This window comes from Panulirus ornatus, chromosome 2 (assembly GCF_036320965.1).
Source record: "Panulirus ornatus isolate Po-2019 chromosome 2, ASM3632096v1, whole genome shotgun sequence".
Taxonomy (NCBI): domain Eukaryota; kingdom Metazoa; phylum Arthropoda; class Malacostraca; order Decapoda; family Palinuridae; genus Panulirus; species Panulirus ornatus.
In genome coordinates this window covers 52,046,321-52,072,577 of record NC_092225.1, presented here as the reverse complement: position 1 = coordinate 52,072,577, position 26,257 = coordinate 52,046,321, and the positions used below count along the sequence as shown (strand labels likewise).

The 26,257-nt window shown below is 36.8% G+C and overlaps 1 protein-coding gene across 3 annotated transcripts in view; it reads right to left on the bottom strand.

The window, feature by feature from the left end:
* Positions 1 to 10,367, bottom strand: part of LOC139756360 (maltase-glucoamylase-like) — a 70,762-nt gene extending 60,395 nt beyond the window's left edge. For 2 of the 3 annotated variants that reach the window (XM_071675729.1, XM_071675740.1), the window contains exons 1-2: positions 9,989 to 10,367; positions 6,942 to 7,192 (exon numbers count right to left, since the gene is read on the bottom strand). In XM_071675729.1, coding sequence (XP_071531830.1) covers positions 6,942 to 7,192; positions 9,989 to 10,229 — 492 coding nt within the window. In that variant the 5' untranslated portion in view covers positions 10,230 to 10,367. Of the gene's footprint in view, positions 1 to 6,941; positions 7,193 to 8,222; positions 8,409 to 9,988 lie in introns of those variants that run through there. The other variant, XM_071675748.1, reaches the window with a different exon arrangement.
* Between the last annotated feature and the right edge of the window lie 15,890 nt (positions 10,368 to 26,257).

The window sequence follows — 26,257 nt, the reverse complement described above, 5'->3', positions numbered from 1 at the left end:
CTGATATCTTGTCACTGTTAATGATAATGATAATGTTATTTCTCAGATCTTGGATTACGATACCAGGGTGTGTGGATTACGATACCAGGGCCGTGCTATCAACTTGAATAGTGTACTGTATATATATATATATATATATATATATATATATATATATATATATATATATATATATATATATATTTATTATTATTTTTTATTATACTTTGTCGCTGTCTCCCGCGTTTGCGAGGTAGCGCAAGGAAACAGACGAAAGAAATGGCCCAACCCCCCCCCCCCCCCCATACACATGTATATACATACGTCCACACACGCAAATATACATACCTACACAGCTTTCCATGGTTTACCCCAGACGCTTCACATGCCTTGCTTCAATCCACTGACAGCACGTCAACCCCGGTATACCACATCGCTCCAATTCACTCTATTCCTTGCCCTCCTTTCACCCTCCTGCATGTTCAGGCCCCGATCACACAAAATCTTTTTCACTCCATCTTTCCACCTCCAATTTGGTCTCCCTCTTCTCCTTGTTCCCTCCACCTCCGACACATATATCCTCTTGGTCAATCTTTCCTCACTCATCCTCTCCATGTGCCCAAACCACTTCAAAACACCCTCTTCTGCTTTCTCAACCACGCTCTTTTTATTTCCACACATCTCTCTTACCCTTACGTTACTCACTCGATCAAACCACCTCACACCACACATTGTCCTCAAACATCTCATTTCCAGCACATCCATCCTCCTGCGCACAACTCTATCCATAGCCCACGCCTCGCAACCATACAACATTGTTGGAACCACTATTCCTTCAAACATACCCATTTTTGCTTTCCGAGATAATGTTCTCGACTTCCACACATTCTTCAAGGCCCCCAGGATTTTCGCCCCCTCCCCCACCCTATGATCCACTTCCGCTTCCATGGTTCCATCCGCTGCCAGATCCACTCCCAGATATCTAAAACACTTCACTTCCTCCAGTTTTTCTCCATTCAAACTCACCTCCCAATTGACTTGACCCTCAACCCTACTGTACCTAATAACCTTGCTCTTATTCACATTTACTCTTAACTTTCTTCTTCCACACACTTTTCCAAACTCAGTCACCAGCTTCTGCAGTTTCTCACATGAATCAGCCACCAGCGCTGTATCATCAGCGAACAACAACTGACTCACTTCCCAAGCTCTCTCATCCCCAACAGACTTCATACTTGCCCCTCTTTCCAAAACTCTTGCATTTACCTCCCTAACAACCCCATCCATAAACAAATTAAACAACCATGGAGACATCACACACCCCTGCCGCAAACCTACATTCACTGAGAACCAATCACTTTCCTCTCTTCCTACACGTACACATGCCTTACATCCTCGATAAAAACTTTTCACTGCTTCTAACAACTTTCCTCCCACACCATATATTCTTAATACCTTCCACAGAGCATCTCTATCAACTCTATCATATGCCTTCTCCAGATCCATAAATGCTACATACAAATCCATTTGCTTTTCTAAGTATTTCTCACATACATTCTTTAAAGCAAACACCTGATCCACACATCCTCTACCACTTCTGAAACCACACTGCTCTTCCCCAATCTGATGCTCTGTACATGCCTTCACCCTCTCAATCAATACCTTCCCATATAATTTACCAGGAATACTCAACAAACTTATACCTCTGTAATTTGAGCACTCACTCTTATCCCCTTTGCCTTTGTACAATGGCACTATGCACGCATTCCGCCAATCCTCAGGCACCTCACCATGAGTCATACATACATTAAATAACCTTACCAACCAGTCAACAATACAGTCACCCCCTTTTTTAATAAATTCCACTGCAATACCATCCAAACCTGCTGCCTTGCCGGCTTTCATCTTCCGCAAAGCTTTCACTACCTCTTCTCTGTTTACCAAATCATTTTCCCTAACCCTCTCACTTTGCACACCACCTCGACCAAAACACCCTATATCTGCCACTCTATCATCAAACACATTCAACAAACCTTCAAAATACTCACTCCATCTCCTTCTCACATCACCACTACTTGTTATCACCTCCCCATTTGCGCCCTTCACTGAAGTTCCCATTTGCTCCCTTGTCTTACGCACTTTATTTACCTCCTTCCAGAACATCTTTTTATTCTCCCTAAAATTTAATGATACTCTCTCGCCCCAACTCTCATTTGCCCTTTTTTTTTCACCTCTTGCACCTTTCTCTTGACCTGTCTCTTTCTTTTATACATCCCTCACTCAATTGCATTTTTTCCCTGCAAAATTCGTCCAAATGCCTCTCTCTTCTCTTTCACTAATACTCTTACTTCTTCATCCCACCACTCACTACCCTTTCTAATCAACCCACCTCCCACTCTTCTCATGCCACAAGCATCTTTTGCGCAATCCATCACTGATTCCCTAAATACATCCCATTCCTCCCCCACTCCCCTTACTTCCATTGTTCTAACCTTTTTCCATTCTGTACTCAGTCTCTCCTGGTACTTCCTCACACAGGTCTCCTTCTCAAGCTCACTTACTCTCACCACCCTCTTCACCCCAACATTCACTCTTCTTTTCTGAAAACCCATACAAATCTTCACCTTAGCCTCCACAAGATAATGATCAGACATCCCTCCAGTTGCACCTCTCAGCACATTAACATCCAAAAGTCTCTCTTTCGCACGCCTGTCAATTAACACGTAATCCAATAACGCTCTCTGGCCATCTCTCCTACTTACATAAGTATACTTATGTATATCTCGCTTTTTAAACCAGGTATTCCCAATCATCAGTCCTTTTTCAGCACATAAATCTATAAGCTCTTCACCATTTCCATTTACAACACTGAACACCCCATGTATACCAATTATTCCCTCAACTGCCACATTACTCACCTTTGCATTCAAATCACCCATCACTATGACCCGATCTCGTGCATCAAAACCACTAAGACACTCATTCAGCTGCTCCCAAAACACTTGCCTCTCTTGATCTTTCTTCTCATGCCCAGGTGCATATGCACCAATAATCACCCACCTCTCTCCATCAACTTTCAGTTTTACCCATATATATATATTTTTTTTTTAATTTTCCAAAAGAAGGAACAGAGGGGGCCAGGTGAGGATATTCCAAAAAAAGGCCCAATCCTCTGTTCTTAACGCTACCTCGCTAACGCGGGAAATGCAGAATAGTTTAAAAGAAAAAGACTATATATATATATATATATATATATATATATATATATATATATTGTTAGAAGCAGCGAAAAGTTTTTATCGATGATGTAAGGCATGTGTACTTGTAGGAAGAGAGGAAAGTGATTGGTTCTCAGTGACTGTTGGTTTGCGGTTGGGTGCGTGATGTCTCCATGGTTGTTTAACTTGTTTATGGTTGGGGTTGTTAGGGTGGTGAATGCAAAAGTTTTGGAAAATTGGGGTAAGTATGCAGTCTGTTGTGGATGAGAGAGCTTGGGAAGTGAAGCAGTTGTTGTTCGCTGATGATACAGCGCTGGTGGCTGATTCATGTGAGAAACTGCAGAAGCTTGTAACTGAGTTTGGTAAAGTGTGTGAAAGAAGAAAGGTGAGAGTAAACGTGAATAAGAGCAAGGTTATTAGGTACAGTAGGGTTGAGGGACAAGTTTATTGGGAGGTAAGTTTGAATGGAGAAAAAGTGGAGGAAGTGAAGTGTTTTAGATATCTGGGATTGGATTTGGCAGCGGATGGAACCATGGAAGCGGAAGTGAATCATAGGTTGGGGGAGGGGGCGAAATTTCAGGGAGCGATGAAAAATGTATGGAAGTCGAGAACGTTATCTTGCAAAGCAAAAATGGGTATGTTTGATGGAATAGTGGTTCCAACAATGTTATATGGTTGCGAGACGTGGGCTATAGATAGAGTTGTGCGGAGGAGGGTGGATGTGCTGGAAATGAGATGTTTGAGGACAATATGTGGTGTGAGGTGGTTTGATCGAGTAAGTAATGAAAAGGTAAGAGAGGTGTGTGGTAATAAAAAGAGTGTGGTTGAGAGAGCAGAAGAGGGTGTTTTGAAATGGTCTGGTCACATGGAGAGAACGAGTGAGGAAAGATTGACAAAGAGGATATATGTGTCAGAAGTGGAGGGAACGAGGAGAAGTGGGAGACCAAATTGGAGGTGGAAAGATGGAGTGAAAAAGATTTTGAGTGATCGGGGCCTGAACATGCAGGAGGGTGAAAGGCGTGCAAGGAATAGAGTGAATTGGAACGATGTGGTATACCGGGGTCGACGTGGTGTCAGTGGATTGAACTAGGGCTTGTGAAGCGTCTGAGGTAAACCATGGAAAGTTCTGTGGGGCCTGGATGGGGAAAGGGAGCTGTGGTTTCGGTGCATTATACATGACAGCTAGAGACTGAGTGTGAACGAATGGGGCCTTTGTTGTCTTCGTAGCGCTACCTCGCGCACATGAGGGGGAGAGGGGGGGTTGTTATTACATGTGTGGCGGGGTGGCGATGGGAATGAATAAAGGCAGACAGTATGAATTATGTACATGTGTATATATGTATATGTCTGTGTGTGTATATATATGTATACTTTGAGATGTATAGGTATGTATATTTGCGTGTGTGGACGTGTATGTATATACATGTGTATGTGGGTGGGTTGGGCCATTCTTTCGTCTGTTTCCTTGCGCTACCTCGCTAACGCGAGAGACAGCGACAAAGCAAAATAATATAATAATAATATATTATTGCGGGTGATCAAGATATTCCTATGAGTCCACGGGGAAAATGAAACACGATAAGTTCCCAAGTGCACTTTCGGGTAATAATCACATCATCAGGGGAGACACAAGAGAGAAATGTGACAGTCAGTAGATATACATCGAAGAGACGAAGCTAGGACGCCGTTTGGTAAATATGCGTTTGTCCAAGACAGACAACGAGCGTTCATAAACTTATCATTTTACAAATTTTATATACAATAATGTTGTGTAATTTGTATAGACCATTACTAATATTAAGATTATAATTCTTTGTGTATTTAATTATAGAAGATTCAGTTATATTTCTCGCGGTAATAGAGTTAGAATTGATAACTAAGATGGCATTACTCCAGTCAGTACAATGATCATAGTTTTTAACGTGATTAAACAAGGCATTTGATTCTTGTCCCGTTCTTATACTATATTTATGTTGCTTAAGTCTTACAGAAAGATCCTTACCAGTCTGCCCAACATAAAACATATCACAATTTCTACATAACACTTTATAGATGCATCCAGGAGAATTTTCTGGTGAGTTCCTGATTAAGATATTCTTTATAGTATTATTGTTGCTGAAGGCAACATTTACATTAAAGGATTTAAGCAGCATGGGAAGTAATGTAAAATTATTATCAAAAAGGAGAACTAAAAGATTCTTGGTGTCAGTGGGAGGTTTGGGTTCAGTTCTATAAAATGATTTCTTTGCTAACTTAGGGATTTATCAATGAAAGATCTAGGGTGCTTTAACTTAGATCCAATTGAATATATCTTCTCAAACTCATCATCAATAAACTCTGAACTGCAAATACGCAATGCTCTAAGGAATATAAATTGAAATGAGGGTATTACGTATTTGCTGTCCAAAGTTTATTGACGATGAGTTTGAGAAGATGTATTCTATTGGATCTATGTTAAAGTACCCTAGATCTTTCATTGATAAATCCCTTAAGTAAGCATAGAAATCGTTTTATAGAGTTGAACGCAGACTTTCCATTGACACCAAGAATCTTTTAGTTCTTACTTTTAATAATAATTTTACTTAACCCCCATGTTGCTTAAATCCTTTAATGTAAATGTTGTCTTCAGCGACAATGATATCATAGAGAATATCTTAATCAGGAACTCATTAGAAAATTCTCCTGGATGCATCTATAAAGTGCCATGTAGAAATTGTGTTAAGTTTTATGTTGGGCAGACTGGTAAGGATCTTTCTGTTAGACTTAAGCAACATAAATATAGTATAAGAACAGCACAAGAATCAAATGCTTTGTTTAATCACGTTAAAAACTACGATCATTGTATTGACTGGAGTAATGCCATCTCGGTTATTAACTCTAACTCTATTACTACGAGAAATATCATTGAATCTTCTATTCTTAGATACACAAAGAATTATAACCTTAATATTAGTGAAAGTCTATACAAATTGGATAGCTTTATTGTTGACAAAATTTGTAAACGATTCCCCTTCTTGTCCACATAGTAAGTTTATGATACGCTCATTGTCTGTCTTGGACAACCACATGTTTACCAAATGGCGTCCTAGCTACGTCTCTACGTTGTATATCAGTTGACTTATATTTCCTGTATCTACCCTGATGATGTGATTATTACATGAAAGTGCACTTGGGAACTTATCGTGTTTCATTTTCCTCGTGTACTCATAGGAACATACATGATCACGCGCAAAATTGTGATCCTTAACTATATATATATAAAATATATATATTGGAAAGGATCACAATTTTGCGCGTGATCAAAATATTCATATGAGTCCACGGGGAAAATGAAACACGAAAAGTTCCCAAGTGCACTTTCGTGTAATAATCACATCATCAGGGGAGAGACATGTTTTGGACAATCACATGTTTACCAAATGGCGTCCTAGCTTCGTCTCTTCGATGTATATCAACTGACTGTTATATTTCTCTCTTGTGTCTCCCCTGATGATGTGATTATTACACGAAAGTGCACTTGGGAACTTTTCGTGTTTCATTTTCCCCGTGGACTCATAGGAATATATATATATATATATATATATATATATATATATATATATATATATATATATATATATATATAATCTGTTGAAATCTGATCACTGATACATAAAAGATGTGAAATTCTTAGTATTATTCTCTCTCTCTCTCTCTCTCTCTCTCTCTCTCTCTCTCTCTCTCTCTCTCTCTCTCTTCTCTGACCTTGATCCTTAGGATGTCTCCGCCGTACTCCGTCACCTCCACCAGCAGCTCCTCCTTCAGGTCCTCCACCACCCTGGCGGAGGTGTTTTTGAGAGCGAGGGTGACGTGGGTGACTCCGGGGGTTGGATTCTCTGGGGGTGTCTTGATGGTGTACCCGTGGACGGAGGGCGGGGGGAAGAAACAGCTGGGGGCGTTTAGCTCTGGTTCCCAGACACACCCAACCCCCAGACACTGGCTGATGTTCACCCCTTCTGTAAGGGGTTGGAACATACAGGTAGTAGAAGTAAATAAAGATAGTTAAGGGAATAGCATGAGATAGATGGAGAGAGATGGATAGAATAGAATCCATTAAAAGGAGGGAAAAATAGAATAGGTTTCTCCCTTGGGGGAAGGAGGCGAAGGACACTGATATAGGGTGAAAGTAGAAAGGGGGAAACTGGAAAGGGCATTTGCCCTCGTAGACCCACTCTGTGGGCAAGAAAGGGAAAGATGCATAATTCAAAAGTTACATGAGAGGGGGACAATATGGTAGGTGGTCAGAGGAACATGTAATCAAATGAATAGTCATTCCTCAAGGGTCGTACTGTCGTGCTCAAGGGTCGTCTCGTCCCGTTCAAGGGTCGTAGCGTCTTTTGTAGGAGGTTTAGCCTTAGAAACCTTACCCCTGCTATGTAATGTGTTCAAACGACACCACCTTCGTTTTACGGGATAAAATCGTTCACTCTCGTTTTCTTTTCATGTCTCAGAACCCAACGTATTGATATGATATTTAGAACCAGCAACTAATGCAACTATGCTGACCTTTTCTGAGACTCAGAAATAAAAGTTCGGTTTAGTTAATGAGAAGTAAGGTCAGTACCCTAGCTAGATTAAGATTTTTACCAGTTCAAAGTAAGATACACACCAGACACTACCACTAGTGTGATGCACTAGACACACCTCCCACTTATAATAATCTCCTTTAAGATTAAGGTCACCATACTCGCAGCACATGGGGGGGTTGTGACAGTTATAAAACTCCCTCTTCCACCATACACCCCTCCAACTCGCCCCCTTAACACCACCTTCTCCAAAACCATACCTTACACTCTCCAAAAAACATCTCTAAACACCCTACATTCTACGGAACTTTAAGAAAAGGTCTTCAGAACTATGGCAGTCGTGTCTTTATACAGATTTGTGGGCCTTGATGATCCTGGTGACGGATAGGCGTTATAAAACCCAGTTAATCAGTTCATCATCTCCACGATGTCCAGTCAGGTCACCAAGAACATCTCTTACCGTAGGCATTCTGTAGACAAGATGCAATAGCATGGCGTCGCAAGACTGGCTCCTGTGCACTCACATCGTTAATAAATACTCCACCTATGGCCAGAACTATGGCAATAGCCGCCATTAGACCGGTTAGAGAACCCCCGGTCCAAAGGTGGTGAGTGTGACTTGTTGCCATAGCTTGACCTTGGTCCACGGGAAGGTATCACCGCAACGTTCGTCTGGTGGGGGTATGTTGTCGTACCCAACTGCCGCCATCGTGCTTTTAATTTTAATTATTGAGACGTATACATGATTTTTTTTTTCAAAATAATCTTTTTAAACAGTTATATGCCATTCGAAGGATGAATCAGTTCCCAACACGAGGGCTGAAAGTTGTGAGAAATACATACTTTGTGAGAATTCACCGAACAAATGTAAAATCAGAACCATGCGATTTTAACATCTTCGATCATTTCCCTTTGACGATCACTCACCTCAGCTTCGTTTCTCACACTCTCATCGCTATTGTCTTCTTGTAAACTTTAACATTAGAAGAAAAGTACATTTTGGATGTATCATTTAATGAGAAAATGAGTCCCAAACAATTCATCTTGCCCTGTGGTTGACCATTAGAAAGAGATACATTTTCAAATCAGACGAGAAGACGCGCTGCCATTTGATGATGCCACTGGAGGAGTTGCCATTGATCTCCATCGAATAGTTTTCAACTCTTGTAATATCTTTTTTCTCAGAGGTGAATTAGTAAAGAGTTGGTTGCATCTTTGTTGCGCCATTAAAAAGAATATGGTATTTTAGAGCAGGCTTTGTCTTCTGGGTCAAAATGTTTACTATATTATCAAATCACCGATGCAACATGTCAACCATCAGTGATAACACCTCGAGACCATGCTAGAATTCGGGAGAAATATTTTCTTTCGTCAATCAAATAAGATCTTTCTTTCTTTCTAACAGTATTCAGATCTTTAAGCACCGTTTCCCAAGCCTTTATACCAAAGGTTCAGTGAGGCGTTTGAATATGGAAGGTGTTAGAAGTTGATACAATTTTCCGTTTATACAGTCCCGGGAGAAAAGTCTCAGACTCCGTTTTAGAATGAATTTGACTGCTTTTTTTTTTGTGAAATATGACGGTGTGGATCGTACTGCTTGCAGCCTAGGCTATTTGATGGGAGGTATCGTTATAACCTTGAACACACTGGCATGACCCTTGAACTCAATGGCACGAGACCCTTGAACACGAAAGAACGACTTTGGATATTATATCCTGGTCTTTGACCTGACCTAGGTCAAGGGATCGGATCTCCTAGCATTTTTTTTTTTCCCGCCACTTTCCACGTGATTATCAGCGCATGCGAAATAAATATTTTTTTCCTTATATTCAAATCAGAAATGTCATAGAAAACGGTGGATTTATTTTTTTTTTTTTAACAAAGTCTTAACTTTTTTGTTAAATTTTCTTGAATTTTATCACTACTACAAAAAGAAGTAGTAGCGATATTCAATACCTAGTGTTTACTCAGCCCTAGATCAGTTTTAGTGTTTAATAAAGTTATTTCAGTTATTAGCGAGATGCGAACCCTTAACTCTAGACACAACAAAAGCAGTTTGACAATGCGTTAAACTGATTGGAATGGTTTAGGACGCCAATTTGGTGCATGGGCATGAACCCCAGCAGGAGCAGGAGGTTTAGCCAATAATACAAGACAAAAACATTTAGAGGCTTAATGAAGTGTTCCAGGTAGACCGGAAAACAGACACTGAGGCAAAATACTTACTTTCAAGACATCTGATGCGATCGGGAGGCGTCACATGATTTCCCCTCGGGCTCGACCCCACCAGGCCTATGGTGGTGCCCGCCACCACGGCCACCACAGCCGTCAGGACCAAGACCTGGAGGGCGTTCTTCTTCAGGAGTCTCAGCCACGGTTTAGGTGCCGACTCGTTCGCCGCCGTCCCCGACGTTTCCGAGTCGCCGATGGAAAAGGTGTCGATGGTGTCTCGTCTCGTGTAGCTCATGGTTATAGACGAAATGTTCGCACGGTTTCTTTTTTTTTTTTTTTTTTCAGTGGTGCCCCTGTGTTTTCTATGAGTGCCCCTTTGTTGAAACTGGGTTTCACCTTTTTTTTTTTCTTTGTGTGTTTGTGTTTGTGTGTGTGTGTGCGTGTGTGTTTTAGGTTAAATAGCTGTCGGTTCCCGTCCTCACTCGGATGTGCTCCAGAAGTTCATGCCCTCCCGTGTCTCTGGCTGGGAATGCCCTTAGGGGATTTCCCCAAGGCCTTTTCCTGTCTTACGCTTTGGAATTCCCTCGTTGGTGCCTCGGACGCTCCTGGTTCGAATCTTCCTAGGTTATTTATGTTTTTTTTTTTTTTTTTACGACTCTTGCTGCTCCACTGCATCTGTTTCTCGAAGAGATGTCATCGTTCATAAAGAACCGACCGTCAGGTATGGTGTCAGTCAGGCATAATTGCGAAAGCAACCTACGCAAGGGGAAGGGTTCTAGTGACGGAAGGTCCATAGACTAGCCACTACGATGGAAGAAACTTATGATATACAAACTTCTATATGGATTTGAAGGTTATGTTGATGGTAGATATAGGATTAGTGAAGTATGCCGTGAGTGGGATGGGAAAATTCCTCTGAACAAGACTGTTTGTGAGTTTTAAGAAAGAAAACATACGAATGACTAATGGAGGAAAGAGGAAATGAGAATATAATCTGAGACAGTAAGATGGATTGTAATAGTGAATTGGATTTCGTTCCAGGAGAATTTAAAAGGGGGGGATAGGAACACACGCCCTTGAGAGTATGTGGATGGAGGTAAAAGAGAAATCTCAATTTCTGAAGTGTGTCTAGCAACATCAGTGTGAGGGAGATACGGAGGAATGGTGAGTTTTAAGTACATAAATGAGATGACGATATTATAAAGGCTCAGGTGTGAGGAGAGAGTTGGATACTTTTAAAAGCAAGATCAGGGATGTTTGTCTGTTTCTTGGCTGTAGTGGTGGCTGGAATGGTATAAGGTAAAAAAGTGTGGACCAGGTTACATACATTTACTGATATTGGAATATAGTAATATCATTATGTGTTACATAGATTTATTGATAATTATGATAATTATTATTATTATTATTATTATTATTATTATTATTATTATTATTATTATTATTATTATTATTATTTTAGCCTGGGGTAATGTGTTACGAGTGATGTTTTATCACAAATTTTGCTAATAACTTGTTTGTCTTTACTTCGTAAAGACAAGGCACATAAGAGCAATGTTGACGTGACAACATTGCCCAAGGCACCACACGAATCTTTCTCAAAGCCAGGGGTCAGTCAACAGATATATACACTGGGCCAGGTCAGGGGCGTACATGGGGTCAATCAGTCTGCAGCCAGCATCGTAATGTACTAAGGATCACGTCATGTTAAGGTGACGTTAGAGTTAATATGGGATAATCCCCAGCATTCCGGAAATTATTTTCGATAATCTTGCTGAACATGGCTTGATGCTTAAGCCTGGGTCAGATCAAAGGTTAATTCTGAAGGGGTTAAGGGTATATATTTTGTTGTTATATATATATATATATATATATATATATATATATATATATATATATATATATATATGTGTGTGTGTGTGTGTGTGTGTGTGTGTGTGTGTGTGTGTGTATAAGCCAGCAAGGCGGCGGGTTTGGATGGTTTTGCAGTGGAATTTATTAAAAAAAAGGGGGTGACTGTATTGTTGACTGGTTGGTAAGGTTATTTAATGTATGTATGATTCATGGTGAGGTGCCTGAGGATTGGCGGAATGCTTGCATAGTGCCATTGTACAAAGGCAAAGGGGACACAGGTGAGTGCTCAAATTACAGAGGTATGTTTGTTGAGTATTCCTGGGAAATTATATGGGAAGGTATTGATTGAGAGGGTAGAGGCATGTGTGGTTTCAGAAGTGGTAGAGGATGTGTGGATCAGGTGTTTGCTTTGAAGAATGTATGTGAGAAATACTTAGAAAAGCAAATAGATTTGTATGTAGCATTTATGGATCTGGAGAAGGCATATGCTAGATTTGATAGAGATGCTCTGTGGAAGGTATTAAGAATATATGGTGTGGGAGGCAAGTTGTTAGAAGCAGTGAAAAGCTTTTATCAAGGATGTAAGGCATGTGTACGAGTAGGAAGAGAGGAAAGTGATTGGTTCCCAGTGAATGTCGGTTTGCGGCAGGGGGTGCGTGATGTCTCCATGGTTGTTTAATTTGTTTATGGATGAGGTTGTTAGGGAGGTGAATGCAAGAGTTTTGGAGAGAGGGGCAAGTATTCAGTCTCTTGTGGATGAGAGGGCTTGGGAAGTGAGTCAGTTGTTGTTCGCTGATGATGCATCGCTGATGGTTGATCGGGTGAGAAACTGCAGAAGTTGGTGATTGACTTTCATAAAGTGTGTGAAAGAAGAAAGGTGAGAGTAAATGTGAATAAGAGCAATGTTAGATACAGTACGGTTGAGGGACAATTCAGTTGGGAGGTACGTTTAAATGGAGAAAAACTGGAGGAAGTGAAGTGGTATAGATATCTGGGAGTGGATTTGGCAGCGGATGGAACCATGGAAGCAGAAGTGGAGTCATAGGGTGGGGGAGGGGGCGAAAGTTCTGGGAGCATTGAAAAATGTATGGAAGACGAGAACGTTATCTCGGAATGCAAAAGTGGGTATGTTTGAAGGAATAGTGGTTCCGACAATGTTATATGGTTGCAAGGCGTGGGTAATAGATAGAATTGTGCGGAGGAGGGTGGATGTGCTGGAAATGAGATGTTTGAGGGCAATATGTGGTGTGAGGTGGTTTGATCGAGTAATTAAAGGGTAAGAGAGATGTGTGGGAATAAAAAGCGTGTGGTTGAGAGAGCAGAAGAGGGTGTGTTGAAATGGTTTGGTCACATGGAGAGAATGGGTGAGGAAAGATTGACCAAGAGGATATATGTATCAGAGGTGGAGGGAACGAGGAGAAGTGGGAGACCAAATTGGAGGTGGAAAGATGGAGTGAAAAAGATTTTGAGTGATCGGGGACTGAACATGCAGGAGGGCGAAAGGCGTGCAAGGAATAGAGTAAATTGAAACGATGTGGTATACCGGGGTCGACGTGCTGTCAGTGTATTGAAACAGGGCATGTGAAGCGTTTGGGGTAAACCATGGAAAGTTTGGTAGGGCCTGGATGTTGTTGTCTTTTCCTAGTCCTACCTCGCGCTCATGCGGGGTGAGGGGGTTGTCATTTCATGTGTGGCTGGGTGGCGACGGGAATGAATAAGGGCAGACAGTATGAATGATGTACATGTATATTTATGTATATGTCTGTGTGTGTTTATATTTGTATACGTTGAGATGTATAGGTATGTATATGTGTGTGTGTGGACGTATATGTATATACATGTGTATGTGGGTGGTTTGGGCCATTCTTTCGTCTGTTTCCTTGCGCTACTTCGCTAACGCGGGAGACAGCGACAAAATATAATAAGGAAAATAATATATATATATATATATATATATATATATATATATATATATATATATATATATATATATATATATAATGTTTGGCTTGGTCATTCATATAAACTACGAAAGGTGTCATTCTACCACACCATCTGCCACCACCACGACAGATGTCACATCACTACCTCACCGTCTTTTCCCACAGGCGTAAATGTCACGTCTATACCACACCGGTGATCTCCTGAGAACAAAAAATGGACATGACTTGTCAACATTTTTCACAACAGAATTCGTCCGCATCACAAGTGGAGATTCACAGCCCCTTCACATGTAGTTCTTCAGTTTATATAGGTTCAGTGTATTACGTTTGTAACAGCGATGTTTGATGTTACATGAGCGTTACCCTGGCGTCAGCCTCGTCAGGCTGTCACATGAGGTGTAACAGTGTAACACTCTCAAGAGGATCGCACATAACGACTGTATATCTCACGTTGACGCCGCTTCTACCCCATACCAGTGCATGATTGTGTTTCCTGTTTAACCCAACTGTCTCTTCTTCACAGTTGTCGTATACAGTAAGACTGATGTCTTTTTTTTCTTTTTCCCCTGTGTATATTCTATGACCCCGATGGTCTCTAGTGCCTGTTCTCGCCGCGGTTAGAAACCTGAGGGTGAAAACACAGCGGGTCTTCAAGCACTAGGTGTGTGGCTTAGTCTGTTGTTTTCTCCCACTGAGAGTAGCGCGGAAGGGTTATCATATATCTTTTGGTTCTCTTAAGATTATAAGATATGGTCCTCCGCTTTCTCCTTCACGAGTTATCTACGGTGTGTACCGGGTCGAAGGATATTGAAGATAATGTTATTCAGTCATTTTATCAACTTCCTCTCGTGAATTTCATCGCTCATCATCACCATTATGAGAATGGCGGAAAAATGACAGATATGGGAAGTGTACGTACGGATTTCGACGGTTTGACTTTTAATGTTGAAGTCTTTTCGTCAGAGTCGGATACGCCTCGTTATCTGGACATTATGACTGGAGGTAACAGGTTGTTTACTCATGGTCTTGCCAGCCATTGACTGCTTGTCTACCTACCGATAAGGGCGGGGGGGGGGGGGGGGGGCGTGGTTTGTTTGTGTGTTTACTTGTGCACAGGAAAATTTACTTACGAGATTGACCCTATTTCTTAACTCTCTCTCTCTCTCTCTCTCTCTCTCTCTCTCTCTCTCTCTCTCTCTCTCTCTCTCTCTCTCTCTCTCTATCTCTCTCTCTCTCTCTCTCTCTCTCTCTCTCTCTCTCTCTCTCTCTCTCAAACATCACACTATCTTAGTTCATCTTATTTTTATTTAGATGTTTATTTATAATTGCGAGTTGGTCAGTCAATTATTATATAAATCCACTTTTCCACTGCTTCAGTGTCATAGAAGTACTTCCCCAAGTCTTAATGTGACTTATTGTGCTTTATTTACATGGTCTCCAATTTACCTGAAGAATCTGTTTTATGCCGACATATTCATTGTGGAATGGAGGGACAGAATTATTTTCCACACCTTTGCTCTCGACTTGACCTATGTTCTAGCCATTAAGATTTATGAGATCGAATCTCATTACACAAAGTTACGTCGACGTATTGGAAGGCAGATTTTGGCCCACTGTATTTGGTGGAGTATTTTATCTTCAATATTTTTTCTTATCAGTGTGGTCCTCTGATGTCGTGGCAATACCAAAGGCCATTTCAAGGAGGATTGGTCCTATGAGCTGACTCGTTGTCATGCGATACTACATTACCTCATTATATATATATATATATATATATATATATATATATATATATATATATATATATATATATATATATATATATATATGTAGTTTTGTATATGTTATGGTAAGTCGTTGTATCCTGCGTTAGCGAGGTAGCGTAAGGAAACAGACGAAAGAATGGCCCAACCCACCCACATACACATGTATGTACATAAAGGCCCACATACGCACATATACATACCTATGCATTTCAATGTATACGCTCATATGCCAACACAAATATATATACATATATACACATGTACATATTCATACTTGCTGCCTTCATCCATTCGTCGCCACCCCGCCACACATGAAATGGCACCCCTTCCCCCTGCCCGCGAGCGAGGAAGCGCTAGGAAAAGACAACAAAGGCCACATTCGTTCACACTGTCTCTAGCTGTCATGTGTAATGCACCGAAACCACAGCTCCCTTTCCACATCCAGACCCCACGAAACCAGGCCCCACAAAACATTCCATGGTTTGCCCCAGATGCTTCACATGCCCTGGTTCAGTCCATTGACAGCACGTCGACCCCGGTATACCACATTGTTCCATTTCACTCTATTCCTTGCATGCCTTTCGCCCTCCTGTATGTTCAGGCCCCCGATCGATCAAAATCTTTTTCACTCCATCCTTTCACCTCCAATTAGGTCTCCCACTTCTCCTCGTTCCCTCCAGCTGTGACTTATATATCCTCTTTTTAAGTCTTTCCTCACTCATTCTCTCCATGTGACCAAACCATTTCAATACATCCTCTTTTGCTCTCTCAGCCACACTCTTTTTATTACCACACATCCCTCTTACCCTTTCATTACTTACTCGATCAAACCACCTCACACCACATATTGTCCTCAAACATCTCATTTCCAACACTTCCACCCTCCTCTGCACATCCCTATCTATAGCCCATGCCTCACAACCATATAAGATTGATGGAACCACTATTCCTTCAAACATACCCATTTTTGCTCTTCGAGATAGCGTTCTCGCCTTCCACACATTCTTCAACGCTCCCAGAACCTTCGCCCCATCCCCCACCCTCTGACCCACTTCCACTTCCATGGTTCCATCCACTGCTAAATCCACTCCCACTTTTCTATGCCTAAAACCGACACAAGTATGGACCTGTGGTTCGTTAGGGCAACCCGAGTGGAGAATGAACAGACATGTCATGTTTGAGTGCGTTCCAAGAGCAGAATGAAATCTTTAAGATGAAATACCCAAATTACTTGGGCCACTTTTCTGAGCCTAAAATAAACACAGGTACCGACCTGTGGTGCTTGAGGGCTTCGCAAGGGTCGTACAAAGTCTTTGAGATGAAATACCCGATTTGCTCGGACCACTTTTCTTCGCCTAAAATCGACACCTGTGGTATGTGAGAGCAACCCGAGCGGAGAATGAACTCTTTGAGATAAAATATTAGTGTTGTTTGGGCCACTTTTCAAAGCCTAAAACTGACACAGGCACGGACCTGTGGTGGTTGAGCGCTTTTCAAGAGCTGAAGAAAGTTAAGTTATAGTACCCAAATCGTTCAGGAAACTTTTTTGAGCTTAAAATCGAGATAGGTATGGACCTGCGGTGTTTGAGGGCATCCCAAGGGCTGACCAAATTCTTTGAGATAAAATACCTGATTTGCTTGGACAACTTTTCTGAGCCTAAAATCGATGCATGTTTTTGAAAAGAGTTTCTGATTCATCATGCTTGATATTATTTATGGTGAAGTTTTCAACAAAATCCAAGATGATCAAAAAATCTTCACATTTTGAGGTATTCTGTTTAACATTTTGGTGGTAAATGATTTAATTGAAATTTTCAACTTTTTCAAATTTGCATGAAATTCTGATTTTAGATGTTATTCCTAATGCTGATTCAGAATTTGGAGTGAAAAAAAATCTATTACCTAATATTTCATGTATTAATTAGCAAATGGAAATTGAAATAAATAACCTTAACATTCATTAGCTAATTACTTGAGAAACTATGGTCAGCATAAGTTTTTGATTAGAGTTTCTGATTCATCATGCTTAATATTATTTATGGTGAAGTTCTCGACAAAATTGAAGTTGATTGAAGAATCTTCAAATCTTGACACATTTCATTTAACATTTTAGTGGGATTTTATCGAAATTTTCAACTTCTTCAGATTTACATGAAAATATCACTTTAGATGTTACTCTTAATGCTGAATCAGAATTTAGAGTGAAAAAACTCCATTTCATAATATTTCATATATTGATTAGCCAAAGAAGATGAAGATGATTAACCTTAAGATTCATTAAGAAATTACTTGGGAAATTATTCATAACCTAAGTTTTTGATAACAGTTTTTTGATTCATCATTCTTGATATTATCTGTTGTGAAGTTCTCAGCAAATTGGAAGATGTTCAAAAACTCATCAAATTTTGAGCCATTTTCTTTAACATTTTGATGGGATTTTATTGAAATTTGCAGCTTTATCAGATTTGTATGAAAATCTGATTTTAGATTTTATTTCTAATGCTGATTCAGAATTGGGAGTGAAAAAACTCCATTTCCTAATATTTCATATATTAATTAGCTCATGAACATTCATCAGATAATTTTTTTTTTTTAAACTATTCGCCATTTCCCGCATTAGCGAGGTAGCATCAAGAACAGAGGACTGGGCCTTTGAGGGAATATCCTCACCTGGCCCCCTTCTCTGTTCCTTCTTTTGGAAAATTAAAAAAAAAAAAAAATGAGAGGGGAGGATCTCCAGCCCCCCGCTCCCTTCCCTTTTAGTCGCCTTCTACGACACGCAGGGAATACGTGGGAAGTATTCTTTCTCCCCTATCCCCAGCTAATTACTTGAGAAATTATTCTCAACATAAGATTTTGCTAACTGCTTCTGATTCATCATGCTTAATAGTATTCATGGTAAAGTTCTCAACAAAATCCGAGATGTTCAAAAAGAATTCAAATTTCAAGCGATTTTGGTGGGATTTTATTGAAATTTCCAACTTTTTAAAATTATCCTGAAAATCTCATTATGGATGTTGTTCGTAATGCCGAATAAGAATTTGGAGTGAAAAGACTGTTTCCTAATATCTCATAAATGAATTTGCTAATGAAAATTAGAATAATTATTCTTAACATTCATTACCTGGTTTTTTTTTTTATACTATTCGCCATTTCCCGTGTTAGCGAGGTAGCGCTAAGAACAGAGGACTGAGCCTGTGAGGGAAATCCTCACTTAGCTCCCTTCTCTGTTCCTTCTTTTGGAAAATTGAAAATGAGAGGGGAGGATATCCAACCTCCCGCTCCCTCCCCTTTTAGTCGCCTTCTGCGACATGCAGGGAAGACGTGGGAAGTATTCTTTCTCCCCTATCCCTAGGGATACCTAATTACTTGAGAAATTATTCTAAACATAGTTTTTTGATAAGTTTCATATTAAGATTACATAATAGTATATATGGTGAAGTTCTCATCAAAATCCTAGATATTTTAAAAATCTTCAAATTTTGAGCCATTTTCTTTAACATTTTAATGGGATTTTATTGAAATTTGCTACTTTTTTTGATTTGCATGAAAGTCTAATTTTAGATGTTATTCCAAATGCTGAGTCACAATTTCGAATGAATAAACTCCATTTCCTAATATGACATATGTTAATTAGCTAAGGGAAATTGAAATAATTCACCTTAACATTCATTGGCTAATTATTTGAGAAATTATTTTTCAACAGAAGTTTTTGATATGAGTTTCTGATTCATCATGTTTCATATTATTATGGTGAAGTTCTTAACAAAATCGAAGATGATAAGAAAATCTTCAAATTTTGAGCCATTTTGTTTATCATTTTGGTGGGATTTAATTTCCAAATTTTGATCCATTTTTTTCAATATTTTGGTGGGATTTTATTGAAATTTTTAGCATTTTCAGACTTCTGTAAGAATCTCATTTCATATGTTACCCTAATGCAGAATCAGAATTTGTAGTGAAAAAACTCCATTTAGTAATATTTCATATATCAACTAGCCAACGAAGATTAAAACAATTAACCTTAAAATTCATTAAGAAATTACTTGAGAAATTATTCTCTAAAAAGTTTTTGATAACACTCTCTGATTCATCAGTCATTAGTATTTATTGTGAAGCTCTCAGCATAATCCAAGATATTCAAAAAATCTTCAAATTTTGAACCATTTTTTTCAACAATTGGTGTGATTTTATTGAGAATTGCAACATTTCAGATTTGTATGAAAACCTAATTTTACATGTTATTCCTACTGCTGAATTAGAATTGGGAGTGAAAAAACTCCATTTCCTAATATTTCATATATTGATTAGCTCAAGAAAATTGAAATGAGTAACCTTAACATTCATTAGGTAATTACTTGAGAAATTATTCTTAAGTTTTTGATAACAGTTTCTCATTCATCATACTTAATGATATTTATGGTGAAGATCTCCACAAAATCAAAGATGTTAAAAGATTTTTCAAATTTTAAGAGATTTTGTTTAAAATTTTGGTGGGATTTTATTAAAATTTCCAACTTTTTAAGATTTCCATGAAAGTCTCATTTGAGATGTTATTTGTAATGCTGAATAAGAATTTGGAGTGAAAAGACTGTTTCTTACTATCTTGCATATGAATTAGCTAATGAAAATTAGAATAATTAGCCCTAACATTCATAACCTAATTACTTGAGAAATTATTTTAAACATAGGATTTTGATAAGTGTTGTATTAAGCATTCTTAATAGTATATATGGTAAAGTTCTCATCAACATCCAAGATGTTCAAAAGATCTTCAAATTTTGAGCCATTTTTTATATTTTGGTAGGATTTTATTGAAATTTTCAACTTTTTCATATTTGCATGAAAATCTGATTTTAGATGTTATTCCTAATCCTGAATCACAATTTGCCGTGAAAAAAACTCCATTTCTTAATATTTCGTTTATTAATTAGCTAATGAATATTGAAATTATTAAGCTTACCATTCATTGGCTGATTACTCGAGAAATTATTTCCAATATATCCCTGGGAATAGGGGAGAAAGAATACTTCCCATGCATTCCTCACGTGTCGTGGAAGGTAACTAAAGGGGACGGGAGCGGGGGGCTAGAAACCCTCCCCTCCTTGTATTTTAACTTTCTAAAAGGGGAGACAGAAGAAGGAGTCACGCGGGGAGTGCTCATCCTCTTCGAAGGCTCAGATTGCAGCGTCTAAATGTGTGGATGTAACCAAGATGAGAAAAAAGGAGAGATAGGCAGTATGTTTGAGGAAAGGAACCTGGATGTTTTGGCTCTGAGTGAAACGAAGCTCAAGGGTAAAGGGGAGGAGTGGTTTGGGAATGTCTTGGAAGTAAAGTCAGGGGTTAGTGAGAGGACAAGAGCAACGGAAGGAGTAGCACTACTCCTGAATCAGGAGTTGTTGGAGTATGTGATAGTGTAAAAGTTACATAAGATTTAGATACAAATTACTCAAGTAATTTTACGAATTATTAGACTTTGACCACAGATTCGTATTCAGCATACATAAAAGTATCTATACTGAAAATTTCAAGAAAATTTATTTTTTCAAAAAAATCAAGAAAAATCCAAGGCTACAGCCTAGCACTTTTTTTTTTTTTCTCAGATTTTCAACTTCCTCAGATTTTAATGAAAATCTGTGTATTTATGTCATTTTATGTGGTATTTAAGTATTTGGAGTCAAAAGACTGTAATTCATAATATTAACCGCTTAATTAGCACCTGGACTAATTATGATAAAATTTAGATACTAATTACTCGAGTAATTATACGAATTTTTAGATTTTGACCAAAGATTCGTATTCAGCATACATAAAGGTATCTATGCTGAAAATTTCAAGAAAATATGCTTTTTCAAAATAATCAACAAAATCTCAGATTTTCAACTTCCTTAGATTTTAATGAAAATCTGTGTATAGATGTTATTCTATATTTTATTTAAGTATTCGGTGTGAAAAGACTGTAATTCATAATATTAACCGTTTAATTACCACCTGGACTAGTTATACATAAAATTTAAATGCAAATTACTCCAGTAATTATACGAATTTTTAGACTTTGACAAAAGATTTGTATTCAGCATACATAAAAGTATCTATGCTGAAAATTTCAAGCCTTGGATTTTTTTTGCTCAGATTTTCAACTTCCTCAGATTTTCATGAAAATATGTGTATAGATGTTATTTTATATCTTATTTAAGTATTTGGTGTCAAAAGACTGTAACTCATTATTAACCGTTTAATTAGCACCTGGACTAATTCACAAAATTTAAATACAAATTACTCAAGTAATTATACGAATTTTTAGACTTTGACCAAAGATTCGTATTCAGCTTACATAAAACTATCTATGCTGAAAATTTCAGGAAAATCTATATTTTCAAAAAAATCAAGAAAAATCCAAGGCCTTGGATTTTTTTTCTTTTTTTGCTCAGATTTTCAACTTCCTCAGATTTCAATGAAAATCTGTGTATAGATGCTATTTTATATTTTATTTAAGTATTTGGTGTCAAAAGACTGTAATCCATAATATTAACCTTTTAATTAGCACCTGGATAATTATGAAGAAATTTAAATGCTTATTACTCGACTAATTATGCGAATTTTTAGATTTTGACCACAGATTCGTCTTCAGCATACATAAAAGTATCTATGCTAAAGATTTCAAGAAAATCTATTGCTCATATTTTCGACTTCCTCAGATTTTAATGAAAATCAGTGTATACATAGTATTTTATATGGTATTTAAGTATTTGGAGTCAAAGGACTGTAATTCAGAATAGTAACAGTTTAATTACCACCTGGACTAGTTATACATAAAGTTTAAATACAAATTACTCGAGTAATTATACAAATTTTTAGACTTTGACCACAGATTCGTATTCAGCATACATAAAAGTATCTATGCTGAAAATTTCAAGAAAATCTATTTTTTCACAAAAATCAAGAAAAATCCAAGGATATATATATATATATATATATATATATATATATATATATATATATATATATAGCCTTGCCCTTTTTTTTGCTCAGATTTTCAACTTCCTCAGATTTTAATGAAAATCAGTGTATAGATAGTATTTTGTATGGTAAATAAGTATTTGGTGTCAAAAAACTGTAATTCATAATATTAAACGTTTAATTAGCACCTCGACTAATTATACATAAAATTTGAATACAAATTACTCGAGTAACTATACGAATTTTTAGACTTTGATCACAGTTTCGTATTCAGCATACATAAAATCTGTGTATAGATGTTATTTTATATTGTATTTAAGTATTTCGTGTCAAAAGACTGTAACTCATAATATTAACCGTTTAATTAGCACCTGGACTAATTATAAAATTTAAATACTAATTACTCGAGTAATTATACGAATTTTTAGATTTTGACAACAGATTCGTATTCAGCATACATAAAAGTATCTATGCTGAAAATTTCAAGAAAATCTATTTTTTCAAAAAAATCAAGAAATATTCTTGGATTTTCTTTTGCTCAGATTTTGAACTTCCTCAGATTTTAATGAAAATCTGTGTATAGATGTTAATTTATGTGCTATTTAAGTACTTCATAATTTTAACCGTTTAATTACCACCTGGACTAATTATACATAAAATCTAAATACAAATTACTCGAGTAATTATACCAATTTTTAGACTTTGATCACAGATTCGCATTCAGCATACATAAAAGTATCTATGCTGGAAATTTCCAGAAAATCTATTCAAAAAAATGAAGAAAAATCCAAGGATTTTTTTTTTTTTATCAGATTTTCAACTTCCTCAGATTTTAATGAAAATCTTTGTATAGATGTTATTTTATATCTTATTTAAGTATTTGGTATCAAAAGACTGTACTTCACAATATTAACCGTTTAATTAGCCCCTGGACTAATTATACTGAAATTTAAATGCTAATTACTCGACTAATTATGTGAATTTTTAGATTTTGACCACAGATTCGTATTCAGCATACATAAAAGTATCTGTGCTGAAAATTCTAGGAAAATCTAGTTTTTCAAAAAAATCAAGAAAAATCCTAGGCATTTTTTGGCTCAGATTTTCAACTTCCTCAGATTTTAATGAAAATCTGTGTATAGTTGTTGATTTATGTGGTATTTAAGTATTTGGAGTAAAAAGAGTGTCATTCATGATATTAACCGTTTAATTACCACCTGGACTAATTATGATAAAATTTAAATACTAATTACTCGAGTAATTATACGAATTTTTAAATTTTGACCACAGATTCGTATTCAGCATGCATAAAGGTATCTATGCTAAAAATTTCAAGAAAATCTATTCCTCAGATTTTCAACTTCCTCAGATTTTAATGAAAATCAGTGTATAGATGATATTTTGTATGGTATTTAAGTATTTGGAGTCTATGCTGAAAATGTCAAGAAAATCTATTTTCTAAAAAAAATCAATTAAAATCCAACGTTATAGCCGTGCATTTTTTTTGCTCAGATTTTCAACTTCCTCAGATTTTAATGAAAATTTTTGTACAGATGTTATTTTATATGGTATTTAAATATTTCGTGTAAAAAGACTGTAATTTAAAATATTAACCGTTTAATTAGCACCTGGAGTAATTATGATGAAATTTAAATGCCGATTACTCGAATAATAATACGAATATTTAAATTTTCACCAAAGACTCGTATTCAGCATAGATAAAAGTATTTATATTGAAAATGTCAAGAAAATCTGTTTTTTCAAAAGAATAAAAATCCAAGGCATTTTGCATATTGCATTTCTTTTGCTCAGATTTTCAACTTCCTCAGATTTTAATGAAAATTTGTGTTTAGATGTTATTTCTTATGGTATTTAAGTATTTCGTGTCAAATAATTGTATTTCATAATATTAATCGTTTAACTAGCACCTGGAATAATTATGATGAAATTTAAATTCTAATTACTTGATTAATTATACAAATGTTTAGATTTTCACCATGGACTCGCATTCAACATACATAAAAGTATTTATGCTGAAAATGTCAAGAAAATCTATTTTTCAAAAAAAAAAAATCAATAAAAATGCAAGGCTCTATAGCCTTGCATTTTTTTTCCCTCATATTTTCAACTTAATCAGATTTTGATGAAAATTTGTGTATAGATGTTTTTTCTTATGGTATTTAAGTATTTCGTGTCAAAAGATTGTAATTCATAATAATAACCGTTTAATTAGCACGTGGACTAATTATAGTGAAATTTAAATGTTAATTACTCGACTAATTATACAAATATTTAGATTTTCACCACAGACTCGTATTCAGCATACATAAAAGTATCTATGCTGAAAATGTCAAGAAAATGTATTCCAAAAAAAATCAATAAAAATCCAACGTTATAGCCTTGCATTTTTTTTTCTTTACTCAGATTTTCATCTTCCTCAGATTTTAATGACAAGTTGTATATAGATGTTGTTTCATATGGTATTTAAGTATTTCCTGTCAAATAATTGTATTTCATAATATTAATCGTTTAATTAGCACCTGGACTAATTATGATGAAATTTAAATGCTAATTACTTGACCAATTATTCGAATATTTAAATTTTGACCACAGACTCGACTTCAGCATACATAAAAGTATCTATGCTGAAAATGTAAAGAAATCTATTTTTTGAAAAAAATCAATAAAAATCCTAGGTATAGCCTTAAATCATATGGTGATTAAGGATATCGAGTCAAAAGAATGTATTTCGTAAAATTGAGCGCTTAACCACATATTTAATATTAATTATGATTGATTATATCAATATGCTAATTACTCGACTAATTACACGAATCTTAAGGTTATAACCAAAGATTGTCATTCAACACACGTAGAAGGATCTATGCTGAAATTTTCAGGAAAATCTATTTTTTCAAAAAAATCAAGAAAAATCCTTGGGTAATATTTTGCTCAGATTTTCAAGTTCTTCAGATTTTATTGAAATTCAGGGTATAAGTGGTATTCTATATGATGATTAAGGATATCGAGTCAAAAGAATGTATTTCGTAAAATTGAGCGCTTAACCACATATTTAATATTAATTATAATTGATTATATCAATATGCTAATTACTCGACTAATTACACGAATCTTAAGGTTATAACCAAAGATGGTGATTCAACACACGTACAAGGGTCTAAGGTGAAATTTTCAGGAAAATCTATTTTTTCAAAAAAATCAAGAAAAATCCTTGGGTAATATTTTGCTCAGATTTTCAAGTTCTTCAGATTTTAATGAAACTCAGGGTATATGTGGTATTCTATATGGTGATTAAGGATATCGAGTCAAAAGACTGCATTTCGTAAAATTGAGCGCCTAACCACATATTTAAGATAAATTATAATTAATTATATTAATATGCTAATTACTCGACTAATTACACGAATCTTAAGGTTATAACCAAAGATTGGCATTCAACACACGTACAAGGATCTATGCTGAAATTTTCAGGAAAATCTATTTTTTCAAAAAAATCAAGAAAATTCTAGGGTAATATTTTGCTCAGATTTTCAAGTTCTTCAGATTTTAATGAAACTCAGGATATATGTGGTATTCTATATGATGATTAAGGATATCGAGTCAAAAGACTGCATTTTGTAAAACTGAGCGCTTAACCACATATTTGATATTAATTATAATTAATCATATTAATATGCTAATTACTCGACTAATGACACGAATCTTAAGGTTATAACCAAAGATTGTCATTCAACACACGTACAAGGATCTATGCTGAAATTTTCAGGAAAATCTATTTT